The sequence below is a fragment of the Argiope bruennichi genome, chromosome 3, assembly GCF_947563725.1.
Source record: "Argiope bruennichi chromosome 3, qqArgBrue1.1, whole genome shotgun sequence".
NCBI lineage: Eukaryota > Metazoa > Arthropoda > Arachnida > Araneae > Araneidae > Argiope > Argiope bruennichi.
In genome coordinates this window covers 113,425,948-113,453,690 of record NC_079153.1, presented here as the reverse complement: position 1 = coordinate 113,453,690, position 27,743 = coordinate 113,425,948, and the positions used below count along the sequence as shown (strand labels likewise).

The 27,743-nt window shown below is 31.6% G+C and overlaps 1 protein-coding gene across 1 annotated transcript; it reads left to right on the top strand.

Annotated features, from left to right (window-relative positions):
- Nucleotides 1-10,775: 10,775 nt before the first annotated feature.
- LOC129962938 (fibroin heavy chain-like) lies at nucleotides 10,776-27,693 on the top strand. Its single transcript, XM_056076940.1, has 7 exons — nucleotides 10,776-10,869; nucleotides 12,777-12,844; nucleotides 15,715-15,801; nucleotides 16,981-17,061; nucleotides 19,928-20,041; nucleotides 21,006-21,033; nucleotides 24,242-27,693. The coding sequence occupies exons 1-7, from the start codon at nucleotides 10,812-10,814 to the stop codon at nucleotides 27,691-27,693; spliced, it is 3,888 nt and encodes a 1,295-aa protein (XP_055932915.1). The 5' UTR covers nucleotides 10,776-10,811.
- Nucleotides 27,694-27,743: the final 50 nt, after the last annotated feature.

Genomic DNA, 27,743 nt, shown 5'->3' with positions numbered 1-27,743 from the left:
CTACCCGCAACGAAAGTCGTCAGACTCACTTGACGCAGCAACCCAAAATGTCGCCAGACACACTTGGCGCATCAGCACCCACACACGCTCGCCATAACACTTGCCGCTATTCAAACTGGGTACAGGCCCATTAAGACAACAGCTACTACTAATAACTCAACAATCATATCGTTCGTCTCACCTTTGACTCACTGGAGGGAGAGTACTGTGGTGAATAGCATATAAGTCAGTTAACAACTCTTCTACCCGAACGATCGTTTTGGTATAATTGATTAGTTATTGGACTGCTAATCACAAAGTACCAGGTTCTATCCTGGCACCTCACTTGCCGCTTCAAATTCAACCAAATAACGGTTAACTTTCACTTCATATACGAACTTTAGTTTTCAAAGGTCAGAGCATCAATTCTAAAATGAAATATTCGAATACAAAATTTAATACAAAATATGAATCAGAATAATTTCACCTAGAACAAAATAAAACTAATACTCATTTTCAAAAACGAAAGCATAAATTCTAAAATCGAAATACTCTAATGCAACATTTAGTACAAAATATGTATAAGAGTAATTTCACTTAGAATACAAATAAATCAAATATTAGAACTTTCTTTTTCAAAAATGACACATTTTTATGACTTTTTTTTATTTAAATACATCAACGAAATATAAGAGAGTGCCTTTGGAAATCGTAATCCAGTTATTAATACACATAGTGAATGTATGAATTTCCAAAAAAATATATTTTACCAACGTTTTAATACAAAAACTGAGATCGAAATTAAACCAGACATTTTCAGATAGAAAAGGTACTTACCCCTATATCATCTTTTTGTTAATGGCCTCAGGCACGACCTTCGTAATACAAGGCCTCACAACTCCCAACGCTTTCAGCCCGTGACGTCATGAGGTTGGATGAGTTCTGTAGAAAACGATAGTCGTTATCGTAGTGAAGAATGGGAAATGTGTTATTGGCTTTTTTGGTAGTTTTCTGATCTTTTTGCATATTAATTTTAATTTATCGTAATGAAGAAGCCTAGTGCGTGCTGTGTTCCCAATTGTAAAAGTAATTACACAAAAAATAGCTCCACTGTTTCTGTATTTTCATTTCCAAACGATGAAAACACTAGAAGAGCATGGATCTCTGCAATAAAGCGAGACGATTTCGTGCCAACAAAATATAGTAAGGTAAGTTTGATTTTTTGTACAATTTTTAGTTAATTAATTCTTTTGAAATACGAAACATTTAAAATTATGTATAACTTCCACTTATCTTCTGTCATTTTTGTTTGCTCTACATTTAGTTGCTTATGCTTCCAATTACTTTGGTATTGTTTGCTTGAGCTAAATAAAAATCTTCTTTGTTTTATTGTTACTTCTCATAGTCTTTTGTTTATTTGTTCCTAATATTTAAAATGTTTTGTTTCTGTATCTTTTTAAATATACTTCATACATATTTTTTAAAATCTGATTTAGGCCTAATATTTGTTGCTAACATTTAGGTCTGTGCTAAACATTTTCAAGAAAATCAGTTTTTAACAGTTAGAGAAGCGTTTAATACCAGTACAGGAGAACTTATTCAAGTACCACTAGAGTGTAAAAGGCAATTTTTAAAAAAATTTTTAATAATTATCATCAAAATATTACAAAATACTTAAGTGATTTATTGTTATTATGCTCTTATAAAAAAGTTTAAAATCATCTAATGTATAATAAAACTTAGTTTTTAATTATATATATCATGACTATAGATTGTAGCAGATTAAACTTATATTTTATCCTAAAATATTATGCAAAAACGTTAGATATAGTTGTAAAAACAATATGAATTGCATGCTCATATAGGTTTAGAAAATAATGTATTTGTTTATCTATAAATCATCAGATTATATATAAAATAATTAATATTTATTATTATTTTTAAATATCATTAGTTATGCACAATCTTTAATTATAAATGAATGCAACTTTTACAAAATATCTGAAACTTTTTTAAAAGTAATGAAAAGTTACTTTTTTAAATCCATTTTTCATACCGTGTAAAATCAATTGATTAATTCATGTAGAATATTGTATTACTTGAATGGTAGTATAAATAATTGCTATAGATATTCCAACATAATATTGAACTAGGTATTTATGTTGGATGAATGAATGTTTCTGTTGATTTTAAATTTATTTTTTAATACTCAATATGATTTTATTTAATACTGTCCAACATACGTTAGCTTTTAGTTTATGTATTAAGAAAATATCTCTTGTTTTTTATTTTAAGTTTTAATAAATTACCAATTTTTTTATCTAAAGAATTCCACTTTTTTTCTTTCTAGGCTTGTACCTGATGCTGTACCTTCAATTTTCCCTAATTTACCTTCATGCTTTTCCTCAGAATCAAAAGCAAGAAGAGAAACTCCAATGAATGGGGCAAAACATAAAAAAATGGGAAAACTTAAAAGCAGCTTTAAATAGCAGTCTCCAGGACATAGTAAAAAGAGAGGAGATAGAAAAAATCTACACTTTTTCTGATTTAATTTTAAAATTTAAAAACTTTAAATCAAATACATGGAGTATAATTCAAAAATCATACAAAATAATTTTTATTTGTCTAGGCACTTCTCAAGCTCCTAAGGTAAGTCATTCTTTATTAATTTCTTCCAAATTAGAAGTAATTTTTAAGTTTATATTTTAACTTTATTTAATATTATAATTATTTTCATTTTTCTGTGTGAAATTTATATTAAAGTTGGAAAACAAAATGTATTTTGTTATTGTCTCTCTGTAAATAAAATGTTATGACTCAAATAGTGTGTGATTTTTTTTATTTGTGTATTCTTTTACTGTTTCTACAGATTGAATTGAAATTAATTATAAATGCATTGAAATGTAAAATCAGATATATAATAAAAGCTAGTTTATTAAATTGTATGAATTACTAATATATTAAATGAAAATAATTCTCCTTGTGAAAAAACAAGCTGTGAAAGTAATTCTTTTTTATCAACAGAATTAGTTGGTGTAAAATTTAAATTTTATATTAAATACATTAATATTTTATTTGAAAGTTCATAAGTAATTTGAGATTTAAACAATTTTACGTTAACTTATAAAATACATGTATTACCTGTCACTACAATAAAAAAAATAATCAAAAGCTTTAAAAAGTATTAATTTAATTTTAAGCTTTAAAAAATATTTTCAGGAAAAAAACAAAACGATTTTTAATAAAATAAAAACGAAAATCTCCATTAAAACAAGAAAAACTAACAATAATACCCCAATGTATATATCTAATAAATTTACATTGTGATTTAAATGTTATTAAATGAAGTTTGAATGTTATTAAATGGTCAATAAGCTATAGAGGACCTTAAGATTTTCTACCATGCCGTTTCTTTTATTCACACAGGGAAAAAATAAATAATTTTGAATTTTATGCAAGGTAAATGTCTTAATATTAATAATAAGTTATTTTTAAGTGAATTTAAAATATAACTAAACATCAAGGAAGAAAGCGGGATTCTGCTCATGGCAGCCAATCATCCTACTCGAGTGACGTCACAAATAAGTTGTGAGGCCTTGTTTTACGAAGGTCGTGCCTCAGGCACTTCTGTTTTTCGCATCCCATCGCTGCCACCAAAAGTCTGTAATATAGTAGCGTTGATTATTCCAAAGAAACAGGCTGATTTTTAAACCGAATTGGTTTATTTCTTTTTTGACACATAGGGACGATCACTACATTACACAACTTTACAAAGACTAACATTTAAACAAGAAACACTTTAAATTTTAATAAACTATTCCTTCTGGTGTTCCTTTTCACGCACACCACGTCATTCTGCTCCACGTTGCCACTCGGCACCAACTAAATTTAGTTTCTGTCGCCATCTCACCAATGTGTCTAGTCCTTCAGTACTTTTCACGGTGCATTTTAAATCGGGAAAAAATATGGATGTTGTACCTTCAACCATTTCAGTAAGGATCTAATATAACTCTCTCAAATGTTTCCCTTACTGAGAGGTGAACTTTGACTTTTTGGTGGAAGGAAGTAAAGTAAAATTTGGGGGGGGGGGGTTCCTACCATTTTTTCCTAAATGACTCAAAAAATATTCATCACTTCTGAAAATTGTCAATAAAAGATTTGTTGTAGAATATAACATTTCATTTAAATTAAATACTAACATTATATATTTTATTGCAAGAATATAAGTACTGCTCTTGTTAAAGTTCAGGTTGATTTTTCCTAGCATATTTCTTGAGAAAAATGACGAATTTAATCAAATTATCAAATAAAGATTTTTACTCAAAACTATTTGCTTTTATACATACGTGCATACATATATGTGGCTGTGATGGGTTTTAATGCATCATTCCACTTGGATTAGCTAAATCTTTTTATTGCTTGATTAAAAAAGGATGATTTTAAAACTTTATTCCATCCCGGGAGAAATTTGTACTAGAAACATTGTGAAGAAAGTGATTTCCGTTTACATCGCGATACAAGAGCAGAAGACACCAAATTTTCCTTTTCAGTGGTTTTAAAATGAGATTTTGATGAGGATTTCTTTGATATACGTAGACTTAGGATAGGGAAATCCAGGTAACTTAAAAAGAATATTGCAAGAATTAAGTATTTTTGTCCTTTTACTCGGAGCGTGAGAATCTGCTGAATTCAGATTCTGGATCAGGAAATGAGAACATTTTAGAATCAAATTAATATGGGCTAAATTATGACAGAAATTAGGAAATTAATTAGGATTTAAATTAGATTTAGAGATTTCTTTAAATATACATGTTGATGTATCAAATCAAGATAGATAATCTGGTGTAGGATTTTCAAGTGGGAGTTTCATCATATTTGTATATCATTTAATTTATTATGGTTCAAAATGATTAATTCCATGTTGAAATATTTTCTTTCTAAACGTGTCATTGATCTCACTATCCTAAACAATAAATACCATACAAATTTGCCATTATGTTTTAAAATTTTGAATAAAAAAAGGGAAGGGCAGTGCTTGAAGTTTCCACACTTTGCCTTTATTAAGTTTTATGATAATTTATATTTTAAGCCATTTTACACATTTTAAGCTACTTTCAAAATTCCCCAACATTCTATTGTATGCTTTCCATTTTTATTTTCTTTGTAAGTTGAAAGATGGGGAGGGAAATATATTTTTTCAATCTCTCTAAATAGACTATCGTTTTGCAAGTATTTTTAGAGCTGAATTTCAGGAAAAAAAAGGCAGATTTTTTTATAATATTTCTTTATAAATTCTAAAGGTTTGACAGGAAATGAGGCATCGATTTTTGTTGAAGATAAAAATCTTTAGGGCTGATTTATTAGACTATTGTATTTATTATATATTTTAATAGAACGGACGTAATTACAGTTTGGAAAGCTTTATTTTATCATTAAAACTAATAAAGAATTAAAATAAAAACTAATACTCATTTCCTTTGTCACATCAATTTTTTCACTGTCCGTGATTGCTTGAATTCCAGAGATTCTTTCTGCTGATATAGCATTTAATCAGGATTGCCTGCGACAAATTGCACAAGCACTGGAGCAATTCATCTCCAACTTTCGACATCCACTCTCACTGCTGCAACCTTCAAAACATGAACTGAAAATCATCTTGAGAATGAAATCTGGGGCACGTGGCTGCGTTGTTCCAATGGGAAGGAAAAAAAACATTTTTCTTAAGACAATGTCATTCCTCAGAAATTAATTTCCATACCATAATTCCATTCCAAAATTCTAACACCAGATTTTGACGAATCTTCAAGTTTTAGACCTCACTCAGTTCAAAAAATACATTTCTGGAAAATGTCTGTCTGCGACAAAGATCTCAAAAATGCTGTGAGTTAAACGGACGAAATTTGGTATATGGTCTTTATGACAAATTTACAGATTTTTATCAAATTTTGAGCAAACTCCGTTCAAAGGAGGATTGCCTGTTCAATTGCTGTTCGAATATCATTTAAGACGATAACTACAAAACGAAGAGAATTGGATAGATAAAATTGCATAAACTGAATTAACATTTAAAGTATAGGCATCTTTCAAATTTTTAGCCAAATCTCACAATGCATTGATCATCTGACAATCCATTGTCGTCTGTACTTTTCAAAAACGTAAATGCAACAACTCAAAGTCACAACGACTTAAATATGATAAATTTCGTATGTAATCTTGTGACTACAAGTGTAGCTTTGTGTCAAATTTTTACTTCAATAGGTTGGGAAAAACGTCTAAAACGGATACTATTTTCGGATACTATTTCGAATTTCCGGACATATGTAGGGGATAAATCACCAAATAATTCGCCAAGGATGGTACAGTAGATTCAGTAAAAATGCTAAACCGACATCAAAGGTTAATATTTCGTCACTATTGTGCGACAAGGCGTTCTCTGGAGTTACATCTTTATTAGAGAGTACGCGAGAAAGTTTTGGGGAAACCGCTCTCACTGGTTATTCATTGTTTTCATTCATAGATTCATCTAATAGACCCCAAAAAACTGTTTCTCAATAATTTCAAACCCATAAACATTACATTGATTAAAAATTTGTAATGAACGAAGGAAACACCGACATTTTTTTAAAAATTTTAAACTTCTGGATTTTTTTTTTTTGCGGGGGGGGGATTGTATATATTTTCCATCGCATCTAGAAAGAGCAGGAAGATACTACATATTCTCTACTATACTTTCCAAACCTCTTGATGAATTAATATTCTATTCCAATGCTTCTTCACCCGGCTTGAGGAGAAAAATGTCAGAATACTGAGGTCATTATTAATAACAGATCAATATCATCACCAACGTTTAATATAGAGTTGTGATAAGTGTTTGAGGTTCTTTCAATGAGGAAATCAGCATGATTCTGTCTGCCTTTCTGACAGTCATACCGGCGACTTTCAATTCATCGGTGAGAAACCAAACAACTTTTGCTGATTGCACTGGTTAGAAATTTTTCTTGATTCAGAATCTGAGTCATATTATCATTAAATAAAGTTGCTATTGATGCTATTTTTTGAAAACTCTTTCGTTGCTGCTCCATGTTTTTTAAAAAATTTTATAGGATTATTATATTTTTCGAATAAGATGGCAGAATATTGCTCGTATTTTTTTTTTTTTTTTTTTTTTTTTTTTTTTTAGAGGGGGAAGTTAAAATTCATGGGAACTTCCAAAATTCAAAATAAAAGACGTAATTCTGGAGAAAATATTTGAATGTTACTCGAATATGATCATAGAGACATTAAATTCTTTTCCATGTTTGAAAAAAATTATCCCAAAAGTAACCGTAAAAGAGCACTCGTACATCATACTGAGAGCTTTATGCACATCAATCATGCACAAACAGAAAGTAATAAGATAACAAGAAAACTGCACATTTATTTTAAATTAAAAAATGTTTAACATGACCCAAAACAATTATACAAATGAGGAGCGTTATTACGCCTATTACAACTAAGTCACTATGCCTATTACGGCATGCCTGTATCGATGCTTCAACAGGTCAATCGAATGGTATCTTTCATTTCATTAAAGTGGTTGAGGAATCTAAGTATTTCGGCGACCAAATTTCTACCGTTTTATATATGGTGACAGGAAATGTCACTTACAATCTCCAACTATCACTCGGATTTCAATGAAAATTTCCAACAAAAATGCCTTGATGTTCATCGGGTGAGCCACTACGCTGTATGAAGATGAAGACAAGTAACACATGTCTTTTCTGCAATGCAGGTATAATGTGGTCATTTATAAACATAACAAATCTTCTGTAGTAATTATACAGATTATAAAGCCAAATACTACAGAACAACATTTTTCAAAACAGAAAGGGCCCAGCATAATAGATGCGGAGAAATCACATTAAACAATCATATGAGAAGATTAGGTTTGGTCCTGTACTCTTGAAAGTTATACATCGCTCAGATACGATTGTAGTGAAAAAGGGACTTCATCCTTCAATCTAACTTTCGACATTCATTGTGGGTCTTGTTCCATCTGTACCAGTGACTACCCAGAAACGTTTCTTCTTTCATCTGCCGATAATGACTGTTGAAGTTTGTACAGATTTAGATCAAAGATTCTGGACGGAATAGATCGAATCAGTGACAGTGGAACCCCTGTTATTTTCTCGGCTTCACTTCATAGATAATGTGCAATCAAATATGCGTTCACTGTTAAAAGAGGAAACACTTTATCAACACGATAATATTTTAGTCATGGAAATTTTTATTAATCTTTTTATGCATCATAACTATTCCAATGTTCTGTGCATCATAGCATTTTACATTTTTTAACAAACCTGACATCCCTTTTGCTGTAGACATGATCACTTATATGTTTGATAAAGAGTTGTGCACGCAAAACCATTTTCAATTACTCTTTTTTTTTGGGGGGGGGGGCGTTTTCTTGGTCTCTTTTATTTCCAGATTCTCTTGCATTTTCATTTTATTCTTTATTTTCAAAAGAAATTTCACAATTTTTTTCAAAATTCTTTAGAAAATGTTGATTGCACTTAATAACAACAAACTTAGTTAAAACATTCTCTTCCATACCCCTCCGTGTACAACGTATTTCTTATGCGGATCATTGGAGGCTCAGTGATATCAATATTGCTGTCCCATTTCTAGAAACAAAAAGGACCACCACATACCTTTTCTTGCACTCACTGTTAGTTTTAGCTCATTTATCCCCATGTTTAGCCACGTTTAGAAACTGCATAGATACCATTTTGGTAAGGAATCAACAATTTTGAATCACGATTAATTAAATAATGAACAAATTATTTGGAAATCATTTTACAAATTTCCAAATTAAACTAGTTACATCAGCACATGCAAGCGTATAAAAGTAAATATTTTTGTATAAAATTTTTATTAGAAACTTTATTTAACTGTTTGCGTAGTCTTTTGTAAGAAAGACGATTTTTGTTTTCGGAAATTGGAAAATTCAATCTGAGTCTTAAATAGAGCTTGTATTTATATTTTTGTCATAAAATTTATAAAGTTAGCATTCATTTTATGCAGACTTTTTATTCATCACTATGCATAATTTCTTTATTATCTATTTTTTTAATAGAATACGTCGTTTTTGATTAATAGGAAAAAGAGAAGAAAGATTCCACTTCCCTTTTTCACTCCTAAAAGCCAAAGTTCAACCTCTAATTAGACTAGAATTTGGGAGAGTCACACCGAACTCTTACTCAAATGATTAAAAGAATAAAACCTTATCCATGCGTTTTTCCTGAATTAAAATCTCCGTCTCTAATCTTTGCTAAGATACAATTTTCTTATCCTTTCCCTTAAAAAGGAAAATAGAGAAGCGTACAGCAGAATATTGGAGATTTCTGAGGTATCATTTAAAATAACATAAATGAGATATCTGTAGGGAAAAAAAGCCTTAACTTAAAATTTTTCCGAAGAAACAACTATCTTATTTTTAGTATAGTTGCTGGACTGATACTAAGTATCAGTCCACAAGTATCAGTCCAGCAACTACCTAAAACTAAGAAAAAAAGTCTTTGCCTGAATTGGAAAGGGAAATTAAAGAAAGCAGTCATGATTTTCTATTCATTCTGCCATTTCACGTCCCTCCCCCTAAAACACCCCTTGTGGCCACAGATTGTGCACTCATTAAACTCATTAAGTTTTCTTAATCAAGTAACAATAAAAGTTATGTAAAATTCATTCTAATTTTGGTATTTACTTGCAAAGTTCTTTTAGAATTAGAAGTATTCTGTATATTCTACAGTCCTTGTTAGAATATATCAACAAAAAATTTCATTTTGTGTATGCGTATGTGTATGTTATCATGTTATCATTGAAATGAAGAAACGGCCCTCGTAATCCTAATTCCAAGTTTTAATGTTTTTTTAAATTATGAAATAATAAGGATAAATAATATAAATCAAATTATATATATATATATATATATATATATATATATATATATATATATATATATATATATATATATATATATATATATATATATATATATATATATATATGTTGAAGTTTGTAGAAAGAAATATGGCTAAAGGCGACTTCCAAAAAAACTTGAGAATTAAAGTTGGTTTTAAAAAAAGATTTGAAAAGAATTGACTTATAACTTATTTAATATGATGAATAACTATATCCTAAATTGATTCTTGACAAATCATATTAATCATTAGATGAAGTGAAACTCAAAATCACGAAAAGAGAGAGGGGGGGGGAGGGAGAGAGAAATGAAATTCCGTAAAGTATTCACTTTTCCCCATGTTGAAATACTGAATCATTTAAAAGATCTTTGATATTTTATTGCAAATAATTTTGCAAAGCATTATAATAAAGAATTTCTTGAATTTTTCTTTCTGTTTCAAATGCTCCAATGCTTCGTATGTTTACAGCAACGAGTATTGCAGAAACGAATAAGTGAAAATTTTGCAAAGCGACATTTTTGTTTACACATTCTCGAAACACAATTTATTACTATCTCAAGATGATTATCGACTTTTATAGATTGTAATCATGAAGCAGAAATATAAAACTTCAACATGTAAACAATGTGCGTGATATTAATATCCTATGTGATCAAAATCGTACATATTTCATTTTCATGAAATGGCGACAAAAAAATGTTTGTCCAGGTCCTACAGTCTGATATGAAAGTGTAAAGTGCTGTCTCTGTGTTGTAAAATATTAATGTCTTCAGGTGTTAGATTGCAACAGAGAGAATCTTAGAGGTTATATGTATATATATAGGAACATTATTCGCTCTGATGTATCACTGCAGTTTGTAGTAAAGAGAAAAGATGGATATTTTCTCTATGCTCCTGCCTCTCCTAATACTGACTCTTGGATTCAATTCTGGTAAGGTCAACATTTTTGAGAACTATGGATGTATTATTATAATCAGTATTTAATGTTTCTAGTTAAATCTAAATTCATTTTTGTATGTTTAGTAAAAGTTTTATTAATATGCAGTAGAACCTTCATTACCCAAGCTGACTGGGACCATAACCATATCAGACAATCGAAAATTCGTTTTATAGTGGCCAAAGTTTAAACCGTAATTTCTTTTCTTTCGAAAAGGTTTTTCAAAATTGTTTATATAAAATTATAAAAATAAGATTGCGAATATTATTTCGTTATAAAGCAGAATAAAGGAAATTAAAAATTTATAATCTGCATAGCGTTACCCCAACTGGCGTAGAAAAACTCCCGCATTTGCATTACCGTAACTGGCGTTGTAAATTCACGCATGCGCATTGTGTTCTGATTGTTGACATGACAACCATTATCAACAGACGATTTAAATTATTTTTAGATTAGTTGCATGCTTTTGTAATTAAAGTGTATTTATGTTAGATATATATTTTTTGTATATGCTTATAGTTTTAAGACCATCGTTTTTTAAGTAGTTTTTTTTAAACCTGTTTTCAACTGATTATTTTAAACGATTCGTTTTATTTTGTTAGTGTTTGATGCATTTAAAATTAAACATTGTTAATTAATCAATCTGGCCATGATGAATCTGAGAAAATTTTGTTGACAAATTTTTGAAATATTACATAAATTAAGAAAGATATTCTTTAGTGCCCATAAAGTTTAAACGCTCAGTAACTGTTTTCAATAATCATATTACAAAAAAATACTTTGTTTCAGTAAAAAATATTATTATATTAATTGCAGATTAATTCTTTCCATTTTAATTTAAAGTATAAATTCTACGGGAGCCAACAGAAAATGAGAGAGATACATATTACGTCATGACTGAAGGCGTTTATAATATTATGAGTGAATTATATGCCTATCAAAATTTGAAGTTTTAAAATATTTTGATGAAGAAGCTATTAAAGTAGGAATTGAATAAAATATTTAATTATTAAAATTTTAATGAACATTAAGATTGGCGAACCGGCTGGTCACCAAAGGCGGCTAGTAGTATATAAAGACGTAAATTGATTCTTACGCAGTTCTGTTGTCAAATGGTATATTTTGATTCTTGTAAAATTCAGAATTTATTCGAAGGTTGTGCATCTCGATTTCCTTTTTGGTTTCCTTAAATGTACTTCAAAAGCTTTAAATTAAACTTTTAATTAAATTGGAAATAATTTATAAGATTGAAGTAAAATTCTAAAAAGAAATAACTGTAGAGGTAAAATTCGAAGGATATTATTGGTTAAAAGACACCATACATTTGGGAAGAATTTCCCTTCCTCTTGTATATTTGCAGACGAGTATTAATGTGAAGAAAATTTATGAATTTGAAATGCAAACGATTAATTTGTTGTTAATTTATCGAAAGATTTAAAATGCAAACGATGTCGTCCTATATAAACATAGTGAAATTTAGATAATTGGTAGTTTTTGAGTGTTTAGCTTCATATGTACATTTTAATGGTAATTCTTCTTCTTTTTATAAATAATAAATAATTAAAAAATAATAAATGTTAAGCAATAATCTTTCATATGTAAAACTGTTTTCAATGTTTAATAAAAGAATATTGTAAAAACTTAAAAGCAAAGAAATCTGAAATTTTGATGCTTTAATTCCGCCAAAAACCTAAATAATAGTTCTTGATTTAGATTTTTCTAATTTATTTAATGAAAAAATGTAAAGAAATGAAAAAGCAACATATTAAAATAAATAAAGCGGAAACTGAAGATCCATCGAATAATAATGAGAACACAGTTCCTATAATATGAATACTATATTTTAATAACTACGTTATCAGTAAATTCTTCTAATTTTTTTTATGTTTCAATTTTTACAGCTCACGGTTCATCGTGTATAGAAAAATGCAAATTCGACAAACCTTGTAACAAGACTGATTTCGTCCAGGTAAGTTAGTAATATTTTAATTTAGAAGTGGAAAATATCTATTTTAATTATCACTAATTCTGAGCAGCCTTAATTAATTTTCTTTTTGAATATTATTTATTGAGTTATGAGGCATTTCCATTTTAAGAATCAATCATCTGTGGAGGAACCGATTTAGAGGTGTTATACATATCTGTATTCATCTTAGAAATGTTCCTTGCATTAATTTTGTTCCAATGAGACACATGACTTTCCTGCTGTTTTAGAAAAATTTTTTAAAAATGCATAGAGAAAAAATACTTAGACATAGAAAAAAACTACTTATAAGTTTCCCAGGCAATAAAATTTGGAATTGAATATAATTTGAAGAAATACTTAAAAATAAAAAAAAACTTTAGAATTAATCAAAACATTCTGCATAAATAACGTATAAATTCTGTATAAATTTAAAATCATATAAAGCATAAAAGTAACATGGTTTTAACATATGGCTTTGTAGATCTAAAACACTTTTACAACTTCGCGCAATTATTGTATTGTATCAATATATTATTTAAAGAAACTTCAATACATCATCTAAAATTACAAAATTTCTAACAATTCTATTTGGGAATCACAAATGGGTACGGAACCAACCACAATGGAAACGATACTAACGCCAAACTGTAATTCTTTTATGGTGCTATCTCGCCAAATATAGTAACCTAACTATAAGTGGTTACACATTTAGATAACTTACCCTATAGGTAACATAACTATTAGTAGTTACCACATTTAGTTAACCTAACCTACAGGTAACCTAAATGTTAATAGTTACCACATTTAGTTGGTAACCAAAAGTGATATCCTAACTCGATAGTTGGCGAATGTTTTAGTATTTGGCACGATCTGGTTGATACTGTGAAAAGTCTGCACTGTCTCCTTTTGTTTTACCAAAAAGGTTAGTTAACTAACATTGTAGTTTTGCTTTCTTTCATAAACGTAAAAACGCACCATGCTTGTCATTAGCCTTTACTATTTTATATGCATTCCTTTACTATTTTATATGAAATATTAATCAATATTTTGGAAATATATCAATAGTCAATATGGACAGTGGACACATCAGCGCTAAGAAACAAATTGTTATCTATCTCAGTTTTAATGAAATTCGTCCAAAATTTCTTTCAGTGAAATAAAAACTGCAAATTTAAAATAACAATGAATTAATAATAAAAACAATTTTATTTTCAAGATACAAAGCATATACTGCTTCCTACAATAAGTCCCTAGAGTACTTAAAGCAGAAAATTACGTTTAAAAGGCGATTCTTGGCGAAAATATCAAAAATATTTTTATTCAATAAGCTTAATTTTTTTCTTTATAACGCCGTTTGAATTTTGTTTTTGCCTCCATTTTTCGAAATGTAGCATTGATATTTATAATTTCATAATTTATTTTTCATAGCTAAATTTCAGCTTTAAATACAATTTTTCAGAATTTTAAATTTTGGTAATGTCTGCAAGCAAAAACACCTCATAAATTGAAATCCAAAGCATATTTTTGATCGAATTTCGCTCAATAATTCTGAATAATTTCGGTTGTGCCTGAACTATAAAATAAACAATCTGTTCGTTTAACAAGATTTTGCCATTGTTTTAATTTCTTCATAATGTGAAAGAAATTGATATCTTTTTTTATTTGTCGGTCAAAGTCCAATATTTAAAGACTGGATAGAAATATGACCTTTTTCTTGGTTCAGGAGCTAGAAAATATATTTCTAAAATAACCTTTAACATTTTGAACGCATTTTTTAGTAAACTTCTAAACTATAGGTTTTTTTGTATCTATTTAAAAAAAAAAAAAAAAAAAAAAAAAAAAAGATATATCTTACAATTTTTAATATAATTTCAAAAGTGGAGGGGGGGGGTCAGATTATTTATCATTACATCACATCTTAAACTTAATCAATGATTTATTTTAGCTCATCTTTTATTTATTCATTCATTCATTATGACTCATGATTGCTCAACATCAACATTTTATTAAAGTTTGGAATTTATAAATACAATAATAATTAAGGGAAACAATGGAATAAAAATTAATTATGAGGAAAAGTTAATATTACCTTAATATAAGTAGTTATTTTTCAAGTATATTTATTCGAAATTTTGGAGAACAATATTTTTAATCGAACTGCTAGAAGTTCATTCTCCGCCCAGAAGTCCCAGTCCCCCTAGTCACAACATGCCACTGTTAGGAATCGCATATTCTATTGTAAAGATTTCTCTTCTTTCGCATGCCTAACCACTTAGTAAGTCATATCACTGACTCTTCGACCCACCCGAAGGCATACGGCCAAAATTACTGAATGACTGGACAACAACACTGGCGGAAACTGTAGTTAAGTCCTAAGGGCCACCACCGGCCACGGTACAACCCTTCCCTAACAAAGTACGTCCCGTCATCGATGGGAGGAGCCAGACCCCCACCTTTTCTTGTACCCTCCAGCTTGGCAAGAACCAACCACTATGCCGGAGGCTTCTCATCCTCATTTCGAGGTGCACCTTGAGAAGATTAACCATTTAGTAAAGTTTGTCCCTTGATTTTAGAATAATCCTGCAGTGCTCTGTTTTAAAATTTAGGTTCAGTTTGCTCTTCGGTTAAGATACGAGTGCCAATGGATTCAGAATTTATTTGTTTGATTCATTCAAAAACAAGAAAAAATATTTCATCAACAATATTGCAAACCATTTCTCAAATAATAGAAACCAAACAACAAAACCGGAATGCGTTGATGTTATTCCAATTCTGATTATTTTTTTTCAACGAAATTCTTTTACAACCTTAGACCTTTTATTTAGCTACAGAATGAACTGAAACTAACAAAACAATTCTTTATTGCATTTCAGAACACCCCGTGTTCTTATTCCTGCGTCTGTGATGGAGAGTACACTTACTATGTGGAAGAAACCTTCACAGAATGCGGAAGGGGAAAAGTAATGATATTTTTTTTATTTTAAAAACTTTTTCAGTACTTACTTATTAAAATTTTCCGAGTAATTTCATTAATTAAGTAATCAATTTAAAATAAGTACTCCACCAAGAATTAATTTATATTATTACTCTCTTTTATTCTAATTTTTAATTTGTTATTAATGCTTCTAGGCGCCTTAAGCGACCCGTTTGTTCGTCATGATTAGTGTTTGCTCAAATTTTCAATTAAATATTTTGCGTAATTTGGTATAAATATTCTAGTCCTTTTAAATGAATATTTTAAGATTTTACGCACATATAACTTATGTTATTTTAGCAATTTATTACCGCTCTATTAATTGATCACCAATTATTAACTTGTGTGTGATTATTACCGATTATTAAATCAATCAATTATCACCAATTATTAAATTGTGAAATCCAGATATTACCCACTATAATATGATTGTACAAAGCTGACAATTCGTTTTGAGATTCGTTAATTTAATATCGGGATATGATGAAATTATACATTTACCCAATTAAATTCCATTTTTTGAGAATTCTTGTGGATTTTTTCATTACTTTAATAATTCTATATAAAATCGATTGATTGAAGCAATTTAAAATTTTTTATCATTTTTCTCTTCTATTGTGCAATTATTTTCGTTGATTAAAACTTTTTATCTTATTTTTATGCACATTCGTCATGTTCCATGTTTTAGCATCAGAATTTCCATCAATTTGAACAGTTTTTAATGAACAAAGGATTTTATTAAATTTAGAAATTATCAGAGAATTCTGAAGAATTTCCAACAAATAATTATTCATTTTAAATAATTTTATACCTTTAAATTTTATAAATATATTTTGGATAGAAGCTTACGCTTTACATTTTCTTCTTTCTTATTTTTAAAATACTGAAAATTATGCAAAATATTATGATAAGTAGAATATTTTATACACTTAGAATTAATAATAAAACTTAATAAATGTGTAACAAATCTTTATATTAATTCATTTAAGACAGATTTGTTAAGATTTTACTGTTTTAATTCATTCTTGTTCATTTACATTTTTTTTCTTCTTTCAAGTATTGCGCTATACGCAAGAGTGTAAAAACTTAAAATATTTTATTTCAAAATGCTACCATGAGATGTTAACAAGATTAATTCATTTCTAACCATTTATATAATTTCTAGCGGTGCTACCAAGGCGAATGCCTCAATGAAGTGCCAAACCGTTGCCAAAATTACTATGGAAGTGATTATCGTGGACTTTTGGTGAGTGAAAAAGAAAACGATAAAATAAAACGAGACTTGTCTCATTACAGCAGATAATTATTTTTTCATCGTTACTAAAAATCATTTGCTCATCAGTATTTGCTTATTTTCGTAAATGCTTTCTTTTAAAAATGTTAGTTGAAACAAATTCTATATATATTTAAAAATAATTACTATAAAAACTGAATAAAACATGTAAAAATAATTATTTATTGAATATTTTCAAAAATCCGAAAACTTTTAAACTCTCTATAAAAAAATAATTGAATCAGAACATTATTTTTAACATGTAATTAAATTATTATTACGAAAAATTTTGATTAAAAGTTTTGCTATGTTTCAAATTATTTTCGAATTATTTGAATATCAGTGTAAAATATCCACATTTTTTCAAGAATTTAGGGATTTCTTTAAATTTCAAAAAATATCTTTTATAAAAGATTATTATACAACAGAAAATTCAATTCATTATTCATTAAAAAATAAAATAATAGGTATATAAATCAAAAATTTTGGAAATTCGAAACAAATATTTTGAAAACATTTTTAGCTATCGTGTTTCTGAAATGAAAATCTGTTGCAAAATTACATTTTCAAAAAAATAAAAATAAAATTTTTATTTAACCTAGTAAGAAAAATATCTCTAATAGTTTGCAATTTTAGAGCTGTGTAGTTTTCCCTTTTGGTTTTTCATTATAATTTAAATTTTTTAATCTTAATGATTGGACATTTGTTTCTTTGATGTTTTCTTGATAATTATCGTTTGTTATTATATATCAATATTTCAGCAATCATGGATTAATTTGAATATTTCTTCAATCAGCTGAATATGAAATCCATGTTAACTGACCTTAAAATAATTTTCTAGATAAAAATAAAGCTGAAAAGATAATTAAACTTATTCATGAGTTTATTATCAATATCATGGCGGAAAGGAAAAATCAGTGAATGGCCATTTTTAAATACTTCAGAAATTTGAAATAATGCACCAAAGAATTTAGAAATACGTTGCAAATGGATTCCATTCTAATTTCTTGTGTATATTGAATGCCATAAAGTAAATATTCATCGATTGAAAATTTATATTAAAAATATTGAAAATTGCTTCATTGCCGTATCTTTAAAATTTCATTTTCAGCTATTAAATTTCATACAAGGGTTTTTAATAAACTTTCAGAACATCGTAGGAATAAAGTACAAATAATTTTGGGAAAAATTAAAATAATAGGTTTTCTCGAATTGGACAATAAAAAAATCATGATATTATGTCAAAAATGAGTTTCGAATGTAAGCAAATAGGTATTTAAAATTTAGAAATATGAATAGAAAAGATAATAAGAATTTTTTTTTTGAAATTTAAAATATGTTTCGAAATACTAACAAATATTAAAAAATTTTGGTATGCAATTTTTTTTTTTTTCAAAATTAGATATTTTTGAAGTTGAAACTTTAAGAAACTGCTTTTAAATTATTATATAACATTTATTCATATACTTATTTTCAAATGAATGAATAAACACAACTTAGAATATTTCAAATCTCTCCTCCTTCAATTCTAATCTTCACGTGATACTTTATCAATGGAAATATTTCCTAAATGATTGATAAGTTTTATTTTATATCTTCAAAACAATGAACTTGGAAAGAATAATCCTGAAATGTATGCATCTACAGTGATTGGGGCTAGCATTTTAACATCAGTAAAACTTAATATATTTCTATGTTGAAATTTTCTAAATATATTTGAGCCAGCTGCCTTTCCTGAAAGTAAAATCAAAGTTTTCGCAAGAAAAATGCCATATGAGGAATTTGAATTACATTAGTATACCGACTAGGATCTGCAAGCATGATTGATTAAAAGCAGTTCAGTAAATATCGTTTACTTTTGACATCTTTAGTTGAAATGATTTGCAGTAATCTATCAAATATGTGAATATTTGAAAATGAAACAAAACGCTTAATTTCCAAAAAGAATAAAAATGGTTTTCATATATAATATGTGTAAAATATAAATGCAATGCATATGAATTAAACTCTTTGAAAATTCTACTTTCTTTAAATCTCGTGTGCGTGTATTTCGGTAGCGGAAAAATAATAGTTTTAAACGAAAAATTAGACACAAAAAGGTTTATGGAACGTTATTTGATTTTAAAATGTGTTTTTATTTGAGTGAAAAAAATAATGGAATATTTTTTTATTAAAATTTGTTTAAAGTTTCCGATTTATGTGCACAGTTTTATTACAAATCTTTATATTCAGATGGACATACCTAGGTTTTCCGTCTTTTAAATCAGTACGATGTATGTAAATTTCTTTTTCCTTTAATTGTTATGTGCTAGTAATACAAGTGTTGCTTTAAAACGGGACGTTAATATAACTAAACTAAACCAAACCAAACCAAACTAAACTAGTAATGCAATAATAAAGTGTGGATATAATTAAACAGCTTTTAATTATTAACGGCTATTTACAGCTAAACTAAAAAAATCTTAAACATGAATATAACTCAAAAATGAAATATGATATGAATTTGAAATTGATTTAAAATATATGAGCATATTTGATCAACTCTCCTTCAAGCATTTTAAAGATTTAGTGAAGTCAGTGTTTGCAAATTCTGCCCTGTGCTATTTACATATTGGGTATGAGAAAAGTCATCTTTATTTAAAATTCTATAAAATTTTAAAATATTTATAAAACTACCCTTTTTATAAATATTTTTGTTAGGTCAAAATTTCGTTGCCTTTTCTCAAAAGACGACATTTTCAACATACATCACTTTTCGCTGGTACAAATTTATAATTCGTTTTCAAAATGGCACAAGCTACAAACTGTACACAGTTTCTCATTTTCTCTATTCTTTCAGAATCCGAGCAATCCTTGCGTCTATTACTGTTTAAACGTCTATTCACCTTGCATAATTTATGAAGAAAATGTTGCCAACGGCGGAAGGTGTTATACATACTCAAACACTGCAGGGGTAAGTGAATCAACTAGTTTGATCTCCTTTTTCATCGTTTTACAAATGGCGAAAATAATAGCCGTAACTATTTAAAATGTAAAGAAAATTATTCAAAATACATTCTGCCAATTTTTGGAAGAGGTAGAAAATATAAAACGTAAATCTGATTTTAAATCTGATCTGAAAAGCCAACCAGATGAGATAAAGGGCACGTGAAGAAGCAGGAATTATGAGTTAAGAACGGGTAAAAATAATTTATTTGGCTTCCAGTTGAATTGTACCTACTCGAATAATTTCATCCAGAAACACGCAGGCTTCGCAATTGTGATCCAGATCCTGGTGAACTCTTTTCAAATAAAATTGGCTACCATAAATGATTTAAATTATTCTGTTTCTGAGCTATCGCGTTTACTTGTATGAGGATGGATAAACTGAAAAACTGTTGACCCAAGTCGGGTTTGATTGAAAATTTTATATGTATCTTCAGTTAAGAAGTTAAAACTGTATATTAAATTTTATTTATGTAACTAGGTAACATTTTTTTCATTTACACCCGGATACATAGACAAATTTTCCTTGCATGTATTTTGTTCAAAATTTGATAGAAATATACTAATTTGGTATAATGTCCGCTTTACAAATTTCATCTCTCTAGCTCAATGCATTTCTGAGTTATCATTTTTATAGAAAGACAAACACAATTCCAAATATTTTTTTTTAGAATTGGAGAGATCTGAAGAGGGGTAATTCTTTTTTTTTTTTTACTACGACTGCAATAATTTTTCATTTCATGTTTCTTATATGAGAAAGTATGAAAGAATCAGTAATTTATTTTTAGGTTTTTGTGTATCTCATCTTAATTGTGTTGTCTTTTATAAATAGCGGAAAATTTTATTAAGTGTTCGGTATTTTTTAAAAATATATTGTATATTTTGATTGAATACTTCGTTTCTTATAGAAATTATCGATTTTTATTTTATAGAATTGCTTCAAAGGAAGATGTGTAGAAGGTAAGAAGTTGCTTATAAATTTTTTTTTTTTTTGATTATTATCAAGCTAATTCATTTGTAAGCGAAATAACCCGCACACAATGACAGTAAGGCAATTAAAAAGCAGAGTAACACGTTCTTAGCCTAGCGTTTTATTTTGATAAGTTTCTTATTGTGAAAACTAATCTTTCTTTTTTTCTCTCTCTTTAAAACGACTTCGGGAAAAAGAAATCAGGAAAATTTTAAATGTATGGGAAATTAAATAAAATTACAAGAATGAGAAATTTTTGTAACTTTCAATTGTTTGTAGAAAACTGAATTATGTAGAGTAGTACTTTAAATATTTTTTAAATAAGTGTTTCTTTTTTTTTGGTTGCTGTTTTCTTTTTCTATGTAGGCTTTAGTTTGCGATAAAATCCATTTTAATGCAAGCAGATGAAATGTATCTACTCTAATGTCTAATGAAAATATGAAAAAATATGGTTTTATTTGACTGAAAAATGATGTGAAGCAAAGCCTTCTGTTTATCAAATAATTTCTTCAAACTTTTGTAAATTGACACACAAGGAGTTTGCAAATGAAAAGATACGAAACGACACTGTGGATATAAATGAAGACTTTATTTAAAGTATACACCATAGGCTTGAGCACAATGATCCCATTGATTATCGAGTCCAAGGATTACTTGTTCCCAGAATTCCTGTAACCGTGACGAGACCCAATCCTTCACAGCCTCCTTGAAATCGCCGTTCGAGTTGAAGAGCTTCCCTTTCAGATGTTTTTTCAGGGAACAAAACTCATGAAAATCACAGAGCGACATGTCCGTGCTGTAAGACGGATGGTCGAGCTGCTCCCACTTGAACTTGGCCAGTTCCAGTTGTTACGATGTTTCGTACCTTTTCATTTCAACACCCCTTGTATTACGTAGTTTTCAAATTAAGCTTTATTTCTGACCTATATTTAAACACTGAAGTACAACTAATGAATCACATGAAATGTTCAAATATTTTTTTCTCGTTATGAAGAATCAAAACAAGTATATGAAATCGTTTAATATGTTCAGGTTGTTTGTTGTTACTGTTGTGCAGGAACTGAAATACAATCGCGGAACAACAAGCGGAGCCACCCAGCAGTACTCTGCTACCATTCTTTATATATGAAAACTAAAAACATCATTTTCATCATTTTTAATATCATTTTTAAAGCTAGTAACATATGTTAAAGACATTGTACCTAAAATGTTCATAGTAAATTGTCTTCATATTTAAAAATGGAAATTTTTTTAAATTTTTAAATATATATATATAATAATTCTAAAATCCTGAAACTTGATAACAATAATCCGACTAGAACAAAAAAAAGGCATTGTAAGAATTGCCAAAGCAAAAAACGATCAGATTTATTAAATTATTAAGTAATTTAAAATGTCGCTTTATTTGAAGCATAAATGTTCAAATTAAAGTATGTTACAAAAAATATTCTATTAAAAAACTGTTTAGTTGTTGTAACACGCTAATCCTTTTTACGCATTAAAAATAATCTGAAATCGTGTTTAGATACTAATTAACTTGAATAAATCCGAAGTGATTTTTGAGATTTTTATCATTATATTTGAAAATTCCTTCCTTAACATACAATATTTAACATGATTTATTTTGCTGTTTTGGTTTTTTTTCTGTAGATTTAACATTTAAGGCATTCTACAATTTTTTTCTTGCAGTTTTTAATTGAAAATTTTATTTACATTATATATTGAAAGGTTTCTAAGACAATAAAATGATATAAATTAAGCAAGATAATGTTTTTCAAATGTCCTCTTGTTCTATTACTTATTTCAAAAACGAAGCAATGCATTTTGATTCAAGCAAGTTTCTTAGAAATCATTCAAAATTTTTCAAATAATTTTTAAAGAATTCCAAAAACAACATGCATTTGATTTTTAATTAAAATCAGTTTCATTTAATATTCCAGCAATAAAATTTGAAAATTAATTTTTTATAAAAGCTTATTTTATAATTTTGAAATATTTCATTACAATTTTTTTAAATTATCGTAATAATAATCAGCAATTTTTTTTTTTTGTAAAAAAAATTCATTTCATAATTCAACGAATACTAGAATTTAAATACATATTTCAAATACAAGTTACATAAAAATATCGCATTCTGATTTTAGAGGAAAAAAAATATTTTCTCCATACTGAAATGTACTTAATCTCAAATGAAGAATTTTACATCAAATCTTCTAGTTCAATAAAAAAACTTTTGGATGAAAATTTTTCGATCTCAATATTATGCAATATAAATTGCATCCGGTTAGAATGTATCTAAAAAGTAGAATATAAAATTTATTTTTTCTCATACAAAATTAGAAAAAATATACTGTATGGTATTTCTGATTACACAATTCTAAGACATCATCACTAAAATGAATAATTAACAGGGAAATTCATACAATAGATAACAAAATATAGTTTAATAACAACAGACATTTAAATAGCACAGAAGTAACCTTAAAAATGCAAAGTTTTAAGAACCATATTAAGTTGTTTTCTTTAATAAATATTCAGATACAAAGAAACTTAATGAGACAGTTAAAAAAATTATTATGCTTGAACTCCATTGCGATTTTTAGTGCAACAAAAACAATTTTGAGGATGCAAGAAGTAATGGATAAAGCATGATAATTCGATAGTATGGGATAAAATATTTATTCTTTAATGAGTATCATTACATTTTATTTTATATTCGCTTAAATGAATCAATTATATGCGTAGAGCATAGAAATGTGAAACTGATTTAATAATTAATCCTTTATGGTGCAATTGAATTGTCCATACTAAAATTTCATAAATATAAAGCTCTCAAAAATATATACACCATTCGAAAAATTTCTGCACCTTAAATCAAACGATTTAATAAAAATGCAAAATTTCTGTTCCATGATTTCATGTAAAACGCCTTTATCAGCAATGACTTGATAAAAGTAATGCTGATAAAGGCGGCAGATTGAATAGGAAATATAATTTCGATATCATTTGGTATTTGGTCGCAATCTCAATGGTTGGTGTCACCCATTTTTCAATTATAAATATTAAGTTCCTGGTATCTTCGTAAAAAGAAGTGGCTTTTGACCAATTTTAATTTTGAATTGTGTAGCAGTAATGAAATGGGTGTTTGAGGGGACGAATCATTAATCTCTCCCTTTTTAACGCATCTCTCCCTTTCAGACGGAAGAAGAGCTAACGCTGCATCAAGAGCAGCAGCTGCATCGGATAGAGGGGGATCAGTCGCTGCATCAGGATCATCAGCTGCTGCAGACGGAAGAGGAGCTAGCGCTGCATCAGGAGCAGCAGCTGCATCGCAAAGAGGGGGATCACTCGCTGCATCAGGGTCAACAGCTGCTGCAGACGGAAGAAGAGCAAACGCTGCATCAGGAGCAGCAGCTGCATCGCAAAGAGGGGGATCACTCGCTGCATCAGGATCACCGGCTGCTGCAGACGGAAGAGGAGCTAGCGCTGCATCAGGAGCAGCAGCTGCATCTCAAAGAGGAGGATCACTCGCTGCAGCAGGATCAACAGCTGCTGCAGACGGAAGAAGAGCAAACGCTGCATCAGGAGCAGCAGCTGCATCGCAAAGAGGGGGATCACTCGCTGCATCAGGATCAACAGCTGCTGCAGACGGAAGAGGAGCTAGCGCTGCATCAGGAGCAGCAGCGGCATCGGATAGAGGGGGATCACTCGCTGCATCAGGATCATCAGCTGCTGCAGACGGAAGAGGAGCTAGTGCTGCATCGCAAAGAGGGGGATCACTCGCTGCAGCAGGATCAACAGCTGCTGCAGACGGAAGAAGAGCAAACGCTGCATCAGGAGCAGCAGCTGCATCGCAAAGAGGGGGACCACTCGCTGCATCAGGATCATCAGCTGCTGCAGACGGAAGAGGAGCTAGCGCTGCATCAGGAGCAGCAGCTGCATCTCAAAGAGGGGGATCACTCGCTGCAGCAGGATCAACAGCTGCTGCAGACGGAAGAAGAGCAAACGCTGCATCAGGAGCAGCAGCTGCATCGCCAAGAGGGGGATCACTCGCTGCATCAGGATCAACAGCTGCTGCAGACGGAAGAGGAGCTAGCGCTGCATCAGGAGCAGCAGCTGCATCGGATAGAGGGGGATCACTCGCTGCATCAGGATCATCAGCTGCTGCAGACGGAAGAGGAGCTAGCGCTGCATCGCAAAGAGGGGGATCACTCGCTGCAGCAGGATCAACAGCTGCTGCAGACGGAAGAAGAGCAAACGCTGCATCAGGAGCAGCAGCTGCATCGCAAAGAGGGGGACCACTCGCTGCATCAGGATCATCAGCTGCTGCAGACGGAAGAGGAGCTAGCGCTGCATCAGGAGCAGCAGCTGCATCTCAAAGAGGGGGATCACTCGCTGCAGCAGGATCAACAGCTGCTGCAGACGGAAGAAGAGCAAACGCTGCATCGCCAAGAGGGGGATCACTCGCTGCATCAGGATCATCTGCTGCTTCAGACGGAAGAGGAGCTAGCGCTGCATCAGGAGCAGCAGCTGCATCTCAAAGAGGGGGATCACTCGCTGCAGCAGGATCAACAGCTGCTGCAGACGGAAGAAGAGCAAACGCAGCCTCAGAAGCAGCAGCTGCATCGGATAGAGGGGCATCACTCGCTGCATCAGGATCATCAGCTGCTGCAGACGGAAGGGGAGCAAGCGCTGCATCAGGAGCAGCAGCTGAATCGCAAAGAGGGGGATCACTCGCTGCATCCGGATCAACAGCTGCTGCAGACGGAAGAGGAGCTAGCGCTGCATCGCAAAGAGGGGGATCACTCGCTGCAGCAGGATCAACAGCTACTGCAGACGGAAGAAGAGCAAACGCTGCATCAGGAGCAGCAGCTGCATCGCAAAGAGGGGGACCACTCGCTGCATCAGGATCATCAGCTGCTGCAGACGGAAGAGGAGCTAGCGCTGCATCAGGAGCAGCAGCTGCATCTCAAAGAGGAGGATCACTCGCTGCAGCAGGATCAACAGCTGCTGCAGACGGAAGAAGAGCAAACGCTGCATCAGGAGCAGCAGCTGCATCGCCAAGAGGGGGATCACTCGCTGCATCAGGATCATCTGCTGCTGCAGACGGAAGAGGAGCTAGCGCTGCATCAGGAGCAGCAGCTGCATCGGATAGAGGGGGATCACTCGCTGCATCAGGATCATCAGCTGCTGCAGACGGAAGAGGAGCTAGCGCTGCATCAGGAGCAGCAGCTGCATCGCAAAGAGGGGGATCACTCGCTGCAGCAGGATCAACAGCTGCTGCAGACGGAAGAAGAGCAAACGCTGCATCAGGAGCAGCAGCTGCATCGCAAAGAGGGGGAACACTCGCTGCATCAGGATTAACAGGTGCTGCAGACGGAAGAAGAGCAAACGCTGCATCAGGAGCAGGAGCTGCATCGCAAAGAGGGGGATCACTCGCTGCATCAGGATCAACAGCTGCTGCAGACGGAAGAAGAGCAAACGCAGCCTCAGAAGCAGCAGCTGCATCGCAAAGAGGGGGATCACTCGCTGCAGCAGGATCAACAGCTGCTTCAGACGGAAGAAGAGCAAACGCTGCATCAGGAGCAGCAGCTGCATCGCAAAGAGGGGGATCACTCGCTGCATCAGGATTAACAGGTGCTGCAGACGGAAGAAGAGCAAACGCTGCATCAGGAGCAGGAGCTGCATCGCAAAGAGGGGGATCACTCGCTGCATCAGGATCATCAGCTGCTGCAGACGGAAGAGGAGCTAGCGCTGCATCAGGAGCAGCAGCTGCATCTCAAAGAGGGGGATCACTCGCTGCAGCAGGATCAACAGCTGCTGCAGACGGAAGAAGAGCAAACGCAGCCTCAGAAGCAGCAGCTGCATCGGATAGAGGGGCATCACTCGCTGCATCAGGATCATCAGCTGCTGCAGACGGAAGGGGAGCAAGCGCTGCATCAGGAGCAGCAGCTGAATCGCAAAGAGGGGGATCACTCGCTGCATCCGGATCAACAGCTGCTGCAGACGGAAGAAGAGCAAACGCTGCATCGCAAAGAGGGGGATCACTCGCTGCATCAGGATCATCAGCTGCTGCAGACGGAAGAGGAGCAAGCGCTGCATCAGGAGCAGCAGCTGCATCGCAGAGAGGGGGATCACTCGCTGCATCAGGATCAACAGCTGCTGCAGACGGAAGAAGAGCAAACGCTGCATCAGGAGCAGCAGCTGCAGGAGATAGAGGTGTAGGGATAGGAATTGGAGCTGGAAGAGGAAGGGGAAGTGGGTACGCCGCAATCTCTGGATCAGTAGCTGGGGCAGGAAGAGGATTAGGAAGTGTAGCAGCTTTTGGACATGAATCAGGAGAAGGAACCGTTTACGGATCAAGAGTCGGAACATTAAGAAGCGGAATTACAAGAGGATCAAATGTCATCTACAATTACAACGACGCTGGTAATTCTGCCTTCTCAGGCAGTTACGCAAACAACGGAGAAAGGGGAGGCAACTACTTCTACGAAACACCGGATTACTCAGCTGACACAGGAGAAGGAGGAGCAAGCAGTTACTCACAAAGCAGTAACTTTAATAATGAATATGGAGGATTTTTGAATGGCCCGATATATTCGAGTTATATAGATCCATCGGTTGGTGACTATGATTACGAAATTTATTAGGGATGAAAGGGAATTTTTATGGGTAGTGGTATCACAGCAAAACATATTGT